General features: G+C 48.6%; 1 protein-coding gene across 6 annotated transcripts in view; it reads right to left on the bottom strand.

Moving 5' to 3' along the window:
* Window positions 1-18580, bottom strand: part of RARB (retinoic acid receptor, beta) — a 424977-nt gene that overhangs the window by 7611 nt on the left and 398786 nt on the right. For all 6 annotated transcript variants that reach the window (XM_011956243.1, XM_011956250.1, XM_011956247.1 and 3 more), the window contains exon 5: window positions 9617-9793. In XM_011956243.1, coding sequence (XP_011811633.1) covers window positions 9617-9793 — 177 coding nt within the window. The remainder of the gene's footprint in view (window positions 1-9616; window positions 9794-18580) is intronic.

Consider the following 18580-nt stretch of genomic DNA (forward strand, 5'->3'; position numbering starts at 1 on the left):
TTGCCAATAACTCACTTAGAAATCCACATCGAAACGGCAGCCCTCAAATGCTTCTAACTATTCTATTCGAAAAGGTTTTCCCCCTCAAAAGTTAGAATGTATTTGGATTCTGATGAGGCATTTAAACCATGTTCTGTTGCCTCTCTTCCTGGAAAGTTCAAAGCTGAAACCAAGTGCAACCGGTACCTCCAGAGAGGAACGCACGTGGCCCGAGGAGGAAGACTGCTCAATGTCTTCTTTCATCCGTGGAGCCTCCATTCCCTGCCCCGGCCCCAGCCTGAAACAGGACAGCCCCCATGTGAAACGGGCATCCTCCTCACTGCTTCCGGCTGGTTCTGTCTCCGGAGAGAACCCAAGTCGTTTCATTTTGTCACACTAAAATCAAATGCCAGTGGCAACCACCAAGTACTTCTCCAGGATTAAAACACTCTTTGTTTGAAAGGAAGGCATCTTATCTGGAAAGACGAGCATCCAGGCCCCACGAGATGGGTAAAAATAGCCTAGGCCAGGCTGTCTCAGCAAAGCTGGGCCCTGTTGGACAACACAAAGCTCCAGTTGATGGTCAAACTTGATCCTCCTCAGGGCAAAAAGAACCTTCTCTTCCTGCCGTCAGCAAAGACGACTGTGCATCTCTCTCCTGCTTCTGGTGGGAGTGTGAGTTGTGTGTGTGTCTTGGGGGAGGCCTGCTTGATAATGGAACCCTGGAAGAATCTGACGATGTGGGAACCCAGAGGCAGAACCAGGGACTTGTCCACCAAGCTGCCATTGCCTCTCTTACGGTGGGGGCCTCTGAAGTGATCCCTGATCCCCATTCCCGCCTGAGGACTACGCGGTCCATCCACGGCAGCCAGAGCATGTTGTCCAAAATGTTCATCAGAGGAGAGAACTCCTCAAATGACTTCTAGTCCCCTTCAGAATAGAATCCAGACTTCTTTCTGCGGCCTCCGCGGCCTCTCCCCACCTTGCCGACTTCAACTACTTCTCCTTCCCTTTGCTCTTGGAACTTCCGGCCATCTGGGTCTGCTTTGTGATGCTTCAATGACGCGCTGCTGAGGCAGTGTTTGCACTTGCTTTTCCCTCTAGCTTCAGTGCTTTTCCCTGATCTTTACATGGCTCACTTCTCAGAGTTCAGCTTGAATGTCACCTCCTCTAAAGCCTCGGTGAAAATGCTTTCTAAAACCCATTATTTTCTATCCCATCATGCTTTTGGTTTTTGGAATAAGAAATAATCGTTTTAAAATTGAGGTATAACATGTGGTGGTTTAAAAATATGTGTGCAAGTTCTTTGATCCTACTCCCTTTAAGGGGTGGAGCTTAATTCCCCTCCCCTTGGGTATGGCCTGGACTGAGCGATTTCCATCTAACAAATAGAATATGGTGAAAGTGATGGTGTGTGACTTCTGAAACTAGGTCACAAAAAGCATTGTCACTTCCTTCTTGCTTGCTCTTTCTTGAATCTGTTGCTCGCTCTTTCTTGAATCTCTTGCTCTGGGGGAAGCTAGCTGACATTTCAAGAGGACAGTTATCCAGCCCTATGGACAGGTCCACGGAGAAAGAAACTGAGTCCTCCCATCAATGACCAGCACTAAATTGCTAGACAAATGTGATGAGTGATTGTGGAGGCAGAGAGCTTCCGGCCTCTGGAATTCTTTAGATGACTGCAGCTCTGACTGGTGTCTTGATTGCTATTTCATGACAGATACTGAGCCAGAACCACTCAATGAAGTCAGTACCAGATTCCTGAACCACTGTGACTATGGGAGATAAGAATGCTTATGTTTTAAGCGGTAAGTTTTGTGGTATTTTGTTACACTGCAATAGATGATGAATATAGCATACAAGCCTGGAGCTGTACACAAATCTCAAGAGTACAGCTTAAGGCATTTTCCCTAACCATATACCTGTGCAACTACCACCTAGATCAAGATACCGGTATTTCCAGCACCTACCGGCTCCTTTGACTACTCCTAATCAAACCTCTTCCTCAAAAGTAACCATTATTTTGATCTCTATTCTTACAAGTTAGTTTTGCAAGTTCTTGAACTTCAGATCAATAGAATTATACAGAATATTCTCTTTTGTGTCTGATTTATTCACTCAATATTATCTCTGTGTGATTCACCCACATGAGTGTACAGAGCAATAGTTCATTCTTTTTCACTGCTGTGTAGTATTTCACAATGCAAACCACCACCCTGTTTTCTTTTCTTCACAGCAGTTGTCACGATCTGAGTTTCCTGGCCTATCTCCCTTCTAGAATATGAGCTCTAAGAATGAGACTGCTGTTGACACCTGTCTTGCTCTCTGCTGTGTCTTTAATGTCTAGAACAGTGCCCTCTATGCAGCAGGTGGTTAATGAATATTTCTTGAATGAACAAACTGAATTCCTTCATCAGACTCTCTTCTGTCTTGTAAACCTCAGAGGGAGGCATCAAGGGATTGCCCAGTTTTCAGGCAAAGGAGAAAGCTCAGGTTGTTCACCCATCTTGGTCACTCTACACTGATTGTGTTTGGCAACATGCGGGCAGATCCTGATCTGATTTGACAGTCTATCCCCATATGCCTGTGGGAATGTTTAAGTAGTGATACTAGTAACAACGTTTAAGTAGAGATACTAATAACAATGACACATGCAGCACACATAGTGCCGGTTGTGATGAGTTCATGGGAACAACACGTTTTCCCCAATGGGACCTGTAGCCAGCCTGCCTTAACTGAGGAGAAAATACAGACGTTAGAAGCAGCAGGAGAGCCTTGTTACTGTCACTGTCTCTGTTTTGTAGACCAGCACTCTAGTAGCCATTGTTTTGCAATGTTAAGAGAAATAGATGGAATTATTTTAATAATCTATTTTAACTTAAGATACCCAAATTATTTTTGTTTCAACATGTAATCAATACAGAAAATCATTGAGGAGATATTATACATGTTTAAATACTATGTCTTTAAAAGACAGTGTTTATTTTGCAATCCACACTTCACACCAGGCACATTTCCAGGTGCTCAGGAGCCACAACTACCTCGCAGCTGCTGAACTTGACGGCACAGCCCCAGGTGCTATTGCCTGGCCGCTCAGACACAACACTTCACAAAGGCAGCCTAGGCTTACTCAAGACTGATGACTACGCCTTATTTAGAGGAACACTCACTAGGCGCCAGGATCTAATTAACTCAATTCTTTATTCCAGCAACCTAAATGGAGAGGAGCTACTATTCTACTTATTCAATTGGTGAGGAAACTGAGGCTCAGAGAGGTAAGTTAGCTTCCCTAAGTTCACTCAGCTCCTACATGGCAGAGCTGGGATTTGAACCCAGAGAGTTGAACTGCAAAGCCCACCCTCTTAACCGCTACACTGGCTACCCCATAGCAATTCCTGGTGCCTCACGCGGTAATCGTGCCACATCTACGGGTGGGTAAGCTGAGGCCAGGAGAGACCCAGGGCCTCCTCATGATGGCACAGATGTCCAGGCGCAATGGTGAAGCCTGAGCTCAGGCTGTGGGACTCCAAGGCCAGAGTTCGCTCCCCACCAGCCTGGGCTCTCGTCTCTACTGAGTGCCTAGGAAGGGGAGAGGCAGGTACAGGTTCACACGGGAACGGCCCTCCATGGCTATACAGCTGCATGGTCTCCAGGGCCTCAAGGAGCCACAAATCACATTTTGAAGTCACACAGGCCATCACTTTTGTGTCACCAGAAGCAAGGTGCTGCTGTGACTGGCATGGGAATATTTTCCTTGGGGGCAGTAAGGGCAGTGGGCGGGCGGCAGGACTCAGGAAGTCGTGTGTCTTGTAGGAAAAGACTTTAAATCTTGAAGCCTTAACAGGCGTGACATTCCAAAAGCAGCATATATGCTGGAATTTGAATTTTGACTTTTAATTCATTTGCTCATTCATTCATTCACAACTATTCACTAAATCCTCCTATCGAGCCTGGAACTCTGCCACAGCGAGCAACCCTAAGACGGTTCCTGCTCTCACTGAGACTAGAGACCGGGGGAGAAGCTGCTGGGGAATGCACCTGTAATTACGCTATACCTTAAGAGCTTGGGACAGACCCGCGGTGTGAGGAAGGAATCGGGTGGCTGGTCGGGGAAGGCTTTTCTGAAGACATGGCATTTCAGCTGAGATGAGAAATACGCCAGGAAGGATGTGAGGAGAAGAGGGTGGGTAATCGAGACAGAGGGAATGGGATGTAAAAAGGCTCTGGGTCAAGAAAGAGCTTGACTGAGGCTCGAGGCAGCACCAGGAGGTGATATAGCCAAGAGAGGCGCCCTTGTGAGTTAGGCCAGATGGACAGCTCGAATTTCCAGTCAAGCTCTTCAACCCCGCCTGCCCTGCCCCCAGTTTTACAACAGTGTTTACCTCCTTCACCCACCCCGGCCACCCCGTGCTGGCTGCACACTGACCCTGCTCCCCTTCAGCCTGCCCACGCTGCTGAATGTGGGCTCTGAGGGCAGCTCGCCTGTGTTCAACATCTGGCTCCGCTGTTTACCAGCTGTGCGACCTGGGGCAAGTCGCTTCGCCTCTCTGAGCTCTCTCCCATGTTGACAAATACAATCAGTCATGTTTCTGAAGTTCCAATGAGCTCTGAGAAACACAGGCAATGGCTCTTCTACGACGGCAAGCCCGGCAGAGGCGAGACGGCCTGAGCCCCGGTCCAGGAAGGAAGGCCCCTCTGATTTCCGCGGAGTGGCCTGGCTGCACCACCCACGCGTGACTGCGGCACACCAGCTTGCCCCATCATTTGCCCACGCGGGCGGCTATGAAAACCCTGTCTTCAGAATCACAAGTGGATCATGATCCCTCACTGTGTTCCCACAGGGTTTAATTTCATTGTAAAAAAATACAGCTACTTAATGAATTCTCCACCACAGTCTTGAAACAAACCCTGGCAAAGCAAGTCACTTTCTCATCCGAAAATTGCTCAAGGTTTTCTACTTTGCAAAAGCGATGTTGCCCTCCTTGATCCAGAGGCTGGAAACTCTCTCGGGGGAGCTCTATGGGTTTTTGGCTTCCCCTTGGGCCTCAGCTGCCTCGCCTGCAAAATGTGGACAGTAACAGGAGCCCTGAGGGCGTAGTGCAACTTAACACTAACACTCGCATAACTGAGGCCTGTGGGGTGCCACACACTGTTCCAAGCTCTACGTGCCACCTCATTTCATGCTTTCTAGAGCCTGAAACGAAGCTGCTATTGCCATCTTCATCGTAAATACGAGGAAACTGAGGCTCAGAGAGGGAAGTAACTTTCCCAAGGTCACACAGCTAGTAAGCAGCAGAGCCAGATTTTGAACCCAGGCAAGCTAGTTTCAGAGCCCACATTCAACAGCTGGGCAAGCTGAAGGGGAGCAGGATCCGTGTGGAGCCAGGCTGGGGTGCAGTGGAGTGGGGTGGGGGTGAGTGGAGGAGATAAATACTGTGGCAAAAGTAGGGGCAGGCCAGGCGGGGCTGGAGAGCTTGACTGTAGAGTGCAACAGGACAGGGACTCTCCACTCTGCCATCACACATCCATGAAGTAAGTGCTCAGCGAATACGTGTGAGAATCATGACTTCAAGCAATATTGACGCAGTGCTGCATGACAAGACAGAGCGAACGTTTAAACCAAAAGTCAGACTGTGGTACACCTCTGCTCAAAACCCAGTGACTCTTTAGGAGACCAAGAAGGAGAATCTGTGCATGATCACAGGCCCCACTCTGGGATCTAACGTCTCGTCCCCCCTGGCTCACTCCCTTCCAGGCACACTCACTTCCTCCAACCTGCCGGGGCTTCCCCTGCCCCAGGGCCTTTGAACTCCACTCTCTCTAGGCTCCCCAGGACCCGCACACCCCTCCCATCAGGGTCTTCTCCTAGGCCTGGCTCTTTCTGGGAAACACTGGGAAATTCTGTTTCTTCATTCAGGTTTCTTCAAACGCCATCTGTGTCTGAGCTACGGAAACAAGCCCCAGCCCTCCTTCGTTGTGCTCCATCCCAGATTCTGCTTCTGTTCTCCTTTGTTGCACGTAAGACGCTGTCTGATCCGTGTATCTGCTTCCTTACTGTCTGTGTCCCCCCAGGAGTAGGTCAGCTCCATGAAGGCTGGGGTTTTAGCTCGGTTCCCTCTGCTGCCTCCTCAGGGTTTAGAATAGTGCCCGGCACACAGTAGGTCATCAACAAATATTTGTGGAAGGAGGAAGAGAAGGAAGGGAGGGAGGGAAGAGGGGTGGAGGGAGAGAAGAGGCAGAGAAACCAAAGTCTGAACACCTCAAGGTTTATTTTTATGATTTTTATCTTAAGTTGAGAGAGATTTGATCCTAATTATTGCAGAGGAGAAGAGGCAGGTGAGAGGGGGTGGAAGAAAAGGCATAAAGGAGACAAAGGAGATTGAACAAGAAGGAAACATGAGGGCAGAGCCAGGTGAAGGGGCCACTCCTGCTCCAGGACTCCCTCACTTGCCTGAACACAGCCCCAGGATGCTACCAACTCTTGAGTGAAGAAAGAAACATAAAAAAACCCATCTGCAGTGGTTATGAAGAGTCTGCCTATCTTAATAGAGACATTTTTGGCTACTTGGCTCCTGTGGGAAAACATGAAACTCAAAGTGTGGCCTCAGAATCTTCTCGTGCAGGAAGCCCAGCTACGGGCTGCCCACCAAAGGGTCCCCACCGAGCAGAGGCTAGGATGGGAAATTCCCCTGCAAGGTGAGCAAGGGCAGGAAAGGTGAGGCCTTCCATCCTCTGCCTATGTCATGAGGGCCCTCACCTCATGATTCTGAATCAACCCTTCCCGGAGAGCCTCGGCTGCGTGTCCCACAGCTGACCGCATCTTCCTGTGAAAGTGCCGGCCCCGGCAGGCGTACAGTCAGAAATATTACCTTGTCTTGTGGAGAGACCACACACAATACAACGAGACACGTGGCTCTGAACAGACCATACTCAATCGGGGCTGGTGACCCTTGAGAGAGCCTGGGTTTTCCTTTCTAGGGTCTGAGAATAACCTCAGCCTGGGTCGGTCTGTCTGTCCATCCGCCCGGTTTCTCTGTCCCACTCTAACCACGTATCAGTGACTTAGATAGGAAGATTCTTCTAAACAGCTCTGCCAGTTAACATCCTCATTCAAAATATGCTCTTTGAACTTGTGTACTTGCAGGATCTTGTGATTAACTGCCTTTGCTACAAATTCTTGGAAACAAGCTCTTGCCTAGGGCCAAACGGGTATTCCTTCGAGCTTCGTCTTGTGTGACTGGAGGTCTTTGCCCTTTAACTACCAGGACATTTTCCTCCCTGGCCTGTTGCACCCCAACCCAGACTCCTCACCCCCATGGCCTAGGAAGGAGTGGCTGAAAGTTTCCTGATTCCCACCACAGGGCTGAAATTGCCCACATTAACCCAGCTTTGGCCTTGTCAACGTCATTGGTTAAGTACCTGCTGCATGCTAGGTATTACAGCTGTTAATATAGTTAATCCCATTTAAGTAATTACCTTATTTAATGCCTTAATGATTTGCATTTCTATTTTATACATAGGTAAACAGAGGCTTAGAGAAGTTAAATAACTTGGCCAAGGTCACAAAAATTGGTTTCTGTTCTACCTGACTACTGAGGGGCTAATGGCTAATTCTTGGATCCACAGGGCTGGAAGACTGCTGCAGGATTCACTATAAGCTGAGATGTGGAAAGAGAGCTGCTGGAGGCAGGAAGGGGATTTCTACATTGAGGAAGGGGATTTAAATCTTGTGAAGACTGCACCCTGATCACTAAGTGTGTGGCTATGCAGAAATAAGCCACTTTCCCGGAGGATCTCAGAGTATACCTCTCACTCCGTATGTTGGGGCTGAGAATCACAAACTGTCATCATCTGGCAACTAGACAAAAGAAGAATTAAGAAACAAGGAGAAGATCAAGGTCGGAACCTGACGACTGGGAAGGCTCCAGGCCCTGCTGGGTGGCTGCGTGATACAGGCTATCAGAATGACACAGCATTGCTTGCTGTGGACTTGATTTGCTGTGTGTCACCTCACAGACCACTCAGACACTGTGGTGGTAACTCCAGTCTCTGCTAATATCTTGGAAGTGTTCTGAGGTTTAGGGGAAATTCTACTGAGTGTTACATTTTAAGTTTTTGTCAGGAAAGCATTAAAAGACCCAGTAATTTTCGTACATTGTTCTAATAGCTCATTGTTAATATCATTATTGATTTGTCAAATTGTCTCTGGTGGTCTAGCTGGTTCTCTCACTGCGGCCCACAACTTTCTCATCTCTGCTATCCCTAAGGGCTCCTGTTTATGCTTCATCATCCTCTTTTACATCCTCTTAGGCCCGGAGGTAGCCCAGTACCACCCTGGCTCTATACCCCACTCCACCCCTGATCTTGCACCACCCCTATCTGTGACCTTGGGAAGACCCCTGCCCTCCTGTTCTTAGTCAGTTCAGGCTGCTATAACAGAGACCTGGCCCGTTAAACAACAACATTTGCTTCTCCTAGGTCTAGAGGCTGAAAGTCTGAGGTCAGGGAGCCGGCACGGCTGGGTTCTTGGTGAGGGCTCTCCTCTCTATATATAGCTGCCTTCCTGCTATATCCTCACAAGGCAGAGAAAGGGAGCTCTGGTGGCTTCATCTCCTTATAAGGGCACTAATTCCATCCTGGGGCTCCATCCTTGTGACCTCACCTAAACTTAATCACCCCCCAAAGGTCTCACCTCCTAATAGCACCACACTGGGAATTAAGGCTTCAACATACATATTTTTAGAGGATGCAAATATTCAGTCATAGCATGTCTGTGGGCCTCAGTTTCCTCACCTGTACAAAGGGGATATCTGATGCCCCTTGGCTCCCTGCCCTGCTCGTGCTATGCTTCTAGAGCCTTAAAGAGGGTAAGGAGGCCAGCATACTTTGTCTTCCATAGGCTGGATGTCCACCCTGTCTTTCCCTGGTGGGGACTTCAGGCTGGGACTGTTTCCTTGGATGGGAGCAGCTCCCATTAGACGTATGTATGCAGAGAGGCCCATGGAGCCTCTCCCAGGGATGCATCAGAACATAGGGAAAGTAAAATCAGCTTTTGAAGTGCTGCAAAAGCATTGCCTTTTTATTAGGTTTGTCACAGCTTTGGGTATAAACCATTCTGCAAAGCAAATACAGTTACTACAATTAAGCACACGAACGCACTCCCACTTAAGAGAGGTCCCTGCGTGTGGTGGTCGTACAGGAAGCTTGAATGTTTATGTGTCCTGTTTGCTAAACAGACCTGAGGAAGAGTGGCAATGGTTACTCAGTAACTTACAGGTGCCAGGCGTCCTGAGAGCATATGTGATTATTTTATTTCTCGTAAAATCAGGGTGTCCGGGGTGAACTTAGAAACATTCAGGAAGACTGAAACAGACCAGCATTCACCTGTAAAGTTTGCCAACCTCAGCTCATTTGAGCTTCACAGACCTCAGTGAGCCTGAGGGATGGGAATTCAGCCCATTTCACAGATAAGGAGCCAGAGGCTAGGTGAGTCCACCTACTAAGTCAGGTGAGTGCTGGAGTCGAAACTCAAAACCTCCTCTGGAGATCTTCAATGCCTCTGGTCCCCTCCCCTCCCCTCCACAGTGTCCTCTCTCCCTCCCCAGCCCCATCATTGAGAGCTCAAAAAAGCACATACCAGGATGTCCAGGCAGGCGGCCTTCAGCAGGGTGATTTGGTCTGCAATGGTCAAGCCAGTGAAACCAGGCAGACGTTTAGCAAACTCCACGATCTTAATAATGCACTTGGTGGCCAGTTCACTGAATTTGTCCCAGAGGCCCAGGTCCAGTCGGACTCGATGGTCAGCACTGGAATTCTAGGACAGAGAGAAAATGTCATCAGATACAGTTCCCAGGAAGCACTATAGGAGGGGAGAAACTCAGTGTGTTTCAGGAAGCTTGTTGGTGGAGCAGCTGTATTTTTTTTCAGCCTGGATTCATCTTTTTTTGTGTGTGTGTGAGATGGAGTCTCACTCTGTCATCTAGGCAGGAATGCAGTGGCACAATCTCAGCTCACTGCAACCTCTACCTCCCTGGTTCAAAGAATTCTCCTGCCTCAGCCTCCCGATTAGCTGCGATTAGAGGCGTGCGCCACCATGCCCGGCTAACTTTTTGTATTTTTAGTAGAGACAGAGTTTCACCGTGTTAGCCAGGATGGTCTCAATCTCCTGATCTCATGATTCACCTGCCTTGGCCTCCCAAAGTGCTGGGATTACAGGCATGAGCCACTGCATCCAGCTGGATTCATCCTTTTAAAATGCTTAAAATCTTATTCCTGTACCATTGGATAATCAAGTAACAGATGAGAGGGAGTTTCTCTGTATGCAGTTATCCAGCTAACAAACACGGAAGGAATGAGGATTCACCATTTTCTAACTGATGAATGAATGGCTCTAAGCATCGACCATTAGTATTTGTTAATCTCTTAAAAACAGGCAATCTGTCATGCTGATGCCCTGATGGGAAAACACACCACCACCTATGAAACATTCTGGCCAAAAATCAAACTTGAATCAAACTGAGACTCTAGATATAACCTCACGAAATCCAGGGATATGGTAAACTACACAAAAGGGGTACAGCTGTCAACATCCAGAATGCCAGAAAATCCACAAAACCAATGAACCGGTTTTTTCGATAAGTACATTGCAAGAGAGAAAAACAAGTGGAGAGAGAAATCTATAGATTGAAAGCAACTCAACCCAAATGCTCATTAACTGATGGGTGGATAAATAAATTGTGATTACAACTTTGCATTGAAAATGCTAGGTAGCGTTAATAAGGAAGGAAACTGTAATACATGTTACAACATGGATAAACCTTGGAAGCATGCTTAACCAAAGAAGGCACACATAAACGCCCACATACAAAATGATTCCATTTATATGACATTCTGGAAAAGGCAAAACTATAGTGATTGAGAACAGCTCAGTGGTTTTCCAGGAGTGGGAATGCAGGTGGGGACTGACCACAGGTGCACAAGGAAACTCTTTGGAGCAGTGGAAATGTTCTACATCTTGACTGGAGTCAGGTTATATGACTGTGTACTTTTGTCACACTCATCAAATTATACCTCTAAAAAAGATAAACATTACATTATGTAAATTATACTGCAATAAACCTGACCTAAGATACTGAGAAGACTGACAACCAATTGCATGATGTAAACCTTATCTAAATTTTAATTCAAAAAATAAACTGTAAAGAGATGGTGATATATATGAGAAAACTAGAAATATGAGCTATTAGGTGTTGGAGATAATTTTATTTTAGGATGGTAATAATGGCACTGATGCTTTACTTTCATTTGCAGAAGCTTCTTTCATTTAGAATGCATATTAAGATATTTACAGATAAAATGAGATATTTGTAATTTACCGTCCAACAAAAGGCTGACGTTTGGTCCTCTGACAAACGTAAACAGCTCAGGAGAGGTACTGTGTTTCTCAAACTGGTATCTTTAGTTCCCCACCTCAGTTAAAATCTGTCTACAGGAAGTCAATAAAACTAGCTCTTGCTTTGAATGTCTGCATGGAAAGCCAGGAAGGAGAGTTTGCACGAGGTGCCATAGACACAGTAAAAATGATGGTGGCCAACTGTGCCTTCCATGACATTCCTTGTGGAGAGTAGACATGCATCCTCCAGATTTATTTTATTCCTTCCTCAAGGACATTGGTGGAATACAGTACACTTGGGGGAACATGAGATCAAGATGTGTGGCCATTCGGACCGTAATTAAATTTAATAGGCAGTTTATCCGGTTCATAGGAAGATGACACGGAAGAGAGGGACGGAGAGTCAAGCTTATGGAGGGAAATCATTTTACAATAGAGTATCCATCTGGAAAAAAAGACATTGCCCAGACCCAGCAAGTGTGAACGAAATCTTCGTCAACATTGGATGAGGTTACTTTATCACGCGGCAGGGCTGAGAGAGAGGAGCCTGTCGCACCTTCTATTAAAAATAATGCACAGCCGTCTTAACGGCATGTAAATCTAACTCACTATTATGCAAACTGAAGGGAAGAGGCAGTTAATAAAACACAAAATAACCTGGTGTTTTATTATACTGGCTGCTGGATTCATAGGCACGAGGCTTCAAATGGCTTATATATTATCTTCCAGCTGCGGCAAATGGAGAGCCCTGGCCTGCTTGGGTTGGTAATGAAGGCGGCTGTGGGGAGCACCAGGGAAGCGTGGATGTTCAGCAGCATTTCTGAGTGTGCAGGAAGGAAAACCAGCAGAGGAGGAGAGGCAGAAAATTGGGTGGTGAGGAGGGGCCCTTGCTGTGAGTATGAGGCAGGCTGATGAGGAAAACAGCCAAGGCAGAAGGGCAAGGGGCTCTCCTCCATCCGCTGCCAACTGGGATTCTGGTCAGGCCTTCCAGGGAGGCCCCTCTTCGGCAGGAGACACAGGAGCTGCAGCGCCTCCCCGGGATGCTGCGTGGTGGCCCATATGGAGGATCGCACCCATGGCCTCCCAGGGCCATCTTAAGCAGCAGAAAAGCCCAATCCTACTATGAAATCCAATTAAATGGCAAGGTTTGCCACGCAGATGGATCCCTTTCTTCTGCTGGTTTGGTTCTCTGCTGCAACAGGCTGCCTTCCTGGACTGGCAGGACTTTCAGAACAAGACCCACAAAGGAAAGTGGAATCACCAGCATCTTTGAATCCCGCTGGAGGCAGCGCCTGGGTATTAGAGTGGTTTGTTCAAGGGTTCTGGCTTTTTTTTTTCAAAGCTAAGCAGGAAATGTAAATTTTCATTAAAGGAATAAAGAATTCAAGATCGTGGCAATGTTGGATATATCCATGGAGGTGCCTCCTTCCACCATCCTGCAGACTGATGTCCTCTCAAGTTCAATTTGCAGACTGTCCCTGTCACTCACATTCCATTCCTGCACTTTGTATGTTTTTGTAGGTAACCAACCCTTTTCTAGGGCTTGCCTCATGCCAGGCACTGTTCTATGTGCTTAACAATCATTGACTCGCTTTACTTTTCACAGCGCCCCCATGCGGTAGGCACTATTATGGTCCCCATTTGGCCGAAGGGAAGGCCCACGAAGCGCAGTCATTTGTGCAAGATACCGCAGGCGAACTGGAGGGTATGGGATTCACCCACACAGTTGGGTTGGGGTGTTTAGGCTGCACCATGTCACCCCGCTCCCTACTGATTCCTCACATATTTCTACTTTCTGGTTAGAACTTCCTGACTCCTAAAGCCTGTGGTTGCATCTGCGATCTCCCTCCTTGCTGGAATCTCTGGATGCTTCCACCAGGTAGCTACAAGAGCTCCAGCACGGCTATAAAGAGAATGTTATGTGCCAGCCAACATCTCTCTGTGGTCAACACACACATTATCTAGGCACTATGACAAGATGGCTTCGGCAACGTCTGTCCCCAACAGAGGAGAACAGAAGAGAACGACCCCAACATGCCTGCAGCATTTTCCTTAGGACCACATGCCTCCAACAGGTGGGGAGAAGGCAGCTTGGCAGCCACCCTGTAGCTCTGGGTAGACAGGAGGGCGTCATCTTAACGGCATGGTGCAGTGTGTGGGTAGAGAGGGCTTCGAGCAAAGGGCAATGGGAGAGGGCAAGTAGGGAGGGTCTCTAGAATCTTTCAAGTATTTCCTAGCAACCTGGTTAACAGCAAGAGTGATGCTGCAGGATTCCCCTGGAGGTCATGCTTCAGGTGCGCTCCTGGACCACCATCGTCTAAGGTTCCTGAGCTGGGACATGACCCTGGAAGGGACCATCTGTGCATCTGCAGCCCCTTCACTCCTGGGGTTCAGAGATCCGGGACCTTGGGTAGAGTGCAGGGGTGATGTGGTGGGTGCAGTCCAAGGCCCTAGAGGATGTCCAGGAAATGCTAGAATTCTGGAGTGGTCCCAGCTGCTGAAAGGGGTCATGGAGGCCTTCTGGAGCTGCAGGATACATCTGAGAAAGATCAAAAGCCCTGCCCTGTGTCCCTGCCGAAGCCTTCCAGTCAGACACAGCAGCTAGGGGCCACCTTCTTGGAACTGCTTTTTCTCCTGACTAGAAACTTCCCTTGGCTCCCTAGGGCTAATATTCACACACTTTATCCCAGCACCCAAAGCCCCTAGGAAGCTAGTCCTGACCTACCTCCTCAAACTTAGCTCTGCCTCCCTCGCACCCAGCCCCATCCCTGGGAAACCCTGTGCCGGGTTCACGCTATTGCTTTTGCTGGGAACGTCTTTCCCTTATTCCACTACTCACGAAGAATGTGGGTACTTAGTGCAGTGCCTACAGAACACTTTTCTTCAAAAGATCAGGACTTACGTGTGCTGCCAGAGGTTTCTAAATACTCACAACACTGTGACAAAATTTGATTTCCAGCTAGGCTTTGCAGAGAGCGGCCAGCATGGAAAGGTAACGTCCGTGCACTCCAATTCTGCACTCACTAGGTGTTATTGTTTACTATGGGTTAAACTGTGTCCCGCAAAAAGATGTGTTGAAATCCTAGCCCGAGTATGTCAGAATGTGATGCTATTTGGAAACAGGGTCTTTATAGGGGTGATCAAGTTAAAATAAGATTATTAGGGTAGGCCCTAATCCAGTATGACTGGTGTCCTTACAAAAACAAAATGTGGAAATCTGGACAGAGGTTGACATGCATAGAGAGAAGACATGGTGAAGACACACAGGGAGAAGGTGGCCATAAGAAGGATGGACGATTGGTGTCATGTAACTACAAGCACCGCCTTCCATGCCGGAAGCTACAAGAGGCAAGAAAGGGCTCTCTCCCAGAGCTGTCAGAGACAGTGTGGCCATGCACACACTTTGATTTTGGACTTCTAGCCTCCAGAAACACAATCAAATAACGTTGTCTCAAGCCACCCAGTTTGTATTATTTTGTTCCAGCAGCCCCAGGAAACTAACACAGTAGGTATGCAGTCATTGTTTGTTGCAACATGAAAGAATGTTCTAGGATAGGAGTCCCCAAGCCCTGGGTCGTGGATGCGTACTGGTCGATGTCCTGCTAGGAACTGGGCCACGTGGCAGGAGGTGAGCGGCCAGGAGCCAGCATTATAGCCTGAGCTCCGCCTCCTTCAGATCAGCGGCGGCATTACATTCCCATAGGAGCATAAACCCTGTTGCAAAGTGCACATGCGAGGGACCTAAGTTGCCCGCTCCTTATGAGAACTGAACTAATGCCTGATGATCTGAGGTGGGGTAGTTTCATCCTGAAACCATACCCAAGCCCCACCTCCATGGAAAAATTGTCTTCCACGAAACTGGTCCCTAGTGCCAAAAAGGTTGGGGACCACTGGCTGGGTGAAACCGGCAGCGCACGTGTGTTTGCTAGCAAGAAACTGACGCTCACTAACAGCTGGCTCAAAGTCACACAGCTGTGAGGTGACAGTGGGGACTGGAACTCGGGTTTTGTGGCCCCCACTGACCTTCCATCCCTGCTGCTGCATCTCTCCTGGCAGGCCGAGCTTCCCGAGTTCCAGGTTCTGCTCCTCTGGCTGATCACAAACGTTAATTTCCAAAAAGCGCACCGTGTCCACCCGTGACTACAAGGGTTCAAAACTGCCTTCCTTTTCTATGGTGTGTCTCCTGGAAAGTCTTTTCATGGTTTCACAATTCTGTTTGTGGTCATTTTTCTGAGCGGGTTAAGGGCTTCTTAAATCTTCATAGTTCACATTCACGAGCCCCCCTCGGAGGACAGCTTACCTCCCGCCAGGCCCCACGTGGTGAAGAGCAGCTGCGCACACGGCAGAGCTGCGGGAGGCCGGGAGCAGAGGCGGCCCTGAGCAGACAGCACGAGCTGGAGGTGGGGGCTACACCACTTGGAAATCTGTCCCACTGCCACACCCACGCTACTTTACAGAACCTCGGCATGTGGCTCGAAAAAATGACAAGACACTTATGATGGGACGGAGAGGAGGAGAGCTGCACACTCAGCACGCCTCCTCTGTGCCGGAAACTGTGCAAGGCGCTCCAGATAGTTTTCTCATGGAACCTCCTCTGCCCCGGAAACTGTGCAAGGCGCTCCATATCGTTTTCTCATGGAACCCTCCAGGCAGGAGGTGGATGTGTTTAAAACTCCCATTCTACAGATGAAGGAGCTGAGGCACACATGATGATGTCACTCTCCAAAGTCACATAACTCCTAAGTAGCAGGGGTTAGAGTTGAACTTGCATTTAGGAGGCCCTAAAGCCCAGATGACAGTCACTAGGGTTCATCCTAGGGAAATGGAGAACACGTCCTCAGAGCTAGGATGGCGCCCCTGCTTCAGTCCTGATTCTATTTTGGAAAGCTCGTCTATAAATAGCTTCCCTCCTGCTTTCCACCTTTCCACAGGAAATCCACCCTCTCTCCTTTTATGGTGGCGGAGGGTCATTGGGTAGAAACCTTCCCAGGGATAACAGCTCTGAAGACTGTGGGTGAGTGCCCTGGCCTGGCCTGAGGTGGGGGTGGTGGGAATATGTTTCTGCCTCTTCCATCCATTCCTGCGGCCTCCTGGGACCCAACCATTTGTCCCAAATCTACCCTAATTAGGGAAGAAAAAGGAACTACTCTTTCAAAGATCTGTAGATGCGCAGCTGGCTGCCTTTTTTTATTCCTCTCTGCCCACTAATTCCAAAGGCATCTGACAGGGATGCCACTCTGGTGAAGATGACAGGAAGTTTCTTGCCGTGGAAGCAACTGCCGGTCTAAAAAAAGCTCTTTTTAAAAATGCTCAACTCGGAACTAAGAGCTTGCAGAGAATGTGTTATGGCTGCTGTTATTTATTTATACCACTGACTTCCAGAAAGGATTTTAAGTGGCTCACAATAAAAACACAGCTAGATCTGGGGAGAGAGAGTAGAAATGAAGAGCACGGTGAGCTGCGAGACTGGCTCAGAGCGCCCTCCACCCCGCAGTGGGCAGCAGGCCTCTGGAAGGATGCCCAGTAGCGAAGGGCCACGCTCTAGAGATAAAATTGTGCTTCTGTTTTTCCTGCCTGATTGAAAGAAGAACAAAAAGTCTCTGGCCGGGCACAGTGGCTCAAGCCTGTAATCCCAGCACTTTGGGAGGCTGAGATGGGAGGATCACGAGGTCAGGAGATCGAGACCATCCTGGCTAACATGGTGAAACCCCGTCTCTACTAAAAAAAAAAAAAAAAAACTAGCCGGACAAGGTGATGGGCGCCTGTAGTCCCAGCTACTTGGGAGGCTGAGGCAGGAGGAGGGCGTAAACCCGGGAGGCGGAGCTTGCAGTGAGCTGAGATCCGGCCACTGCACTCTAGCCTGGGTGACAGAGCGAGACTCCGTCTCAAAAAAAAAAAAAAAAGTCTCCACAAAGTGTTTAGGAGGGTGGGCCCCAGTTGAGGACTGGGGGTGACTCACCCCGATATTGGGGTGGATAGGAAAGGGCTCTGGAGGTCCACAGGGAAGCCTCTCTCTCTCAGGCCAGAAGCCGAGGCTGAGACTAGAATTGGAATGCACGGTGGTTTACGTGGGAGGAGATCCCAGGAAGCACTGGAAGAGCAGAGTGGGCAGGGAAAGAAGGCGGCCAGCGGAGCTCATCACTGCGGGCAGTCAGGGCTCGATCTAGCTGGGAAACTCTGGGAGATGGTTTAGAGGATACCTAAGAGTTATCCTGCCCAAGGAATCAGGAAGCCGAGGGATTTACCTCTCCAGCTTCTACTCATCAGTGGTGAGGGACCGTTCACAGGAGTGCCAGTGCCTCACATGTGAGCCACCCTGTAGGAACCCCCAGTCACACCAGGCGCGCGTTCCAGGAGGGGCAAACGCTGTACGTTGTGTTTGTCCTGCCCTCCTCCAGGCTAGAGTGGGAGCCGTTTCACCTGGTTACTAGGTGAGTCAGGGTCTGGGGACTGACTTGGCTGTGCTAAGATACTACCTGGAGGAGACGGAGGGGGGCCCCTGATGTAGCAGTTAGTGGCCCTAGGTACTGCCATATAAAGTCTCTCACCTCATGACCTGGATCAAAAGTCTCCTCTGTCAGGAAGACCTCCCTAGTCTGATCTCTTTTCCTCTGACTTTCTTGGAGCTACAAGATTGATTTATTTCTGGGTCACAGCTCTCTCCTCCTAGCTAGACGCCTCCAGTGGCCCCAGCTTCCATTCTCCCATTCTGGCAACCCTCTCGAGGGATTCTGTGTATAGTGTAGTGGTTAAAAGAGTTGCCCTGGAGTCAGGCTGTTCAAGTTCAAGTCTCACCTCTGACCACTTGTTGACTGAGAGAAAGGGGAAAGTTATCTAGGCTTTCTGTACCTGGCTTTCGCATCTGTAATATGAGGGCAATGAAACCCAATTCATAGAGTCCTCACAAGGAGTAAAAGAATTAGTATGCTTACAGTACTTAGCATGGTCCCTAGTACATAGTAAATGCTCAATAAATATTAGATGTAATAATGATTACAATGATAATAAAGATTTTTGACCACAACCCATCAATTGCTGTTCATTATCCACGAACTAAAATAGACTCCTCAAGTGGCACTCAAGACTCTGGCAGGCTTTTCCCGTTCTCACTTCTCACTCACTGTCAACTCAACACAGTCCACCATTGCACAACACCCGTTTTCTCTCATCTTCTCTTTTCATCCCTTCCCACTGTGCCAGCCTGAGTTC

Source organism: Colobus angolensis, unplaced genomic scaffold, assembly GCF_000951035.1.
Source record: "Colobus angolensis palliatus isolate OR3802 unplaced genomic scaffold, Cang.pa_1.0 Scaffold411, whole genome shotgun sequence".
Lineage (NCBI taxonomy): Eukaryota > Metazoa > Chordata > Mammalia > Primates > Cercopithecidae > Colobus > Colobus angolensis.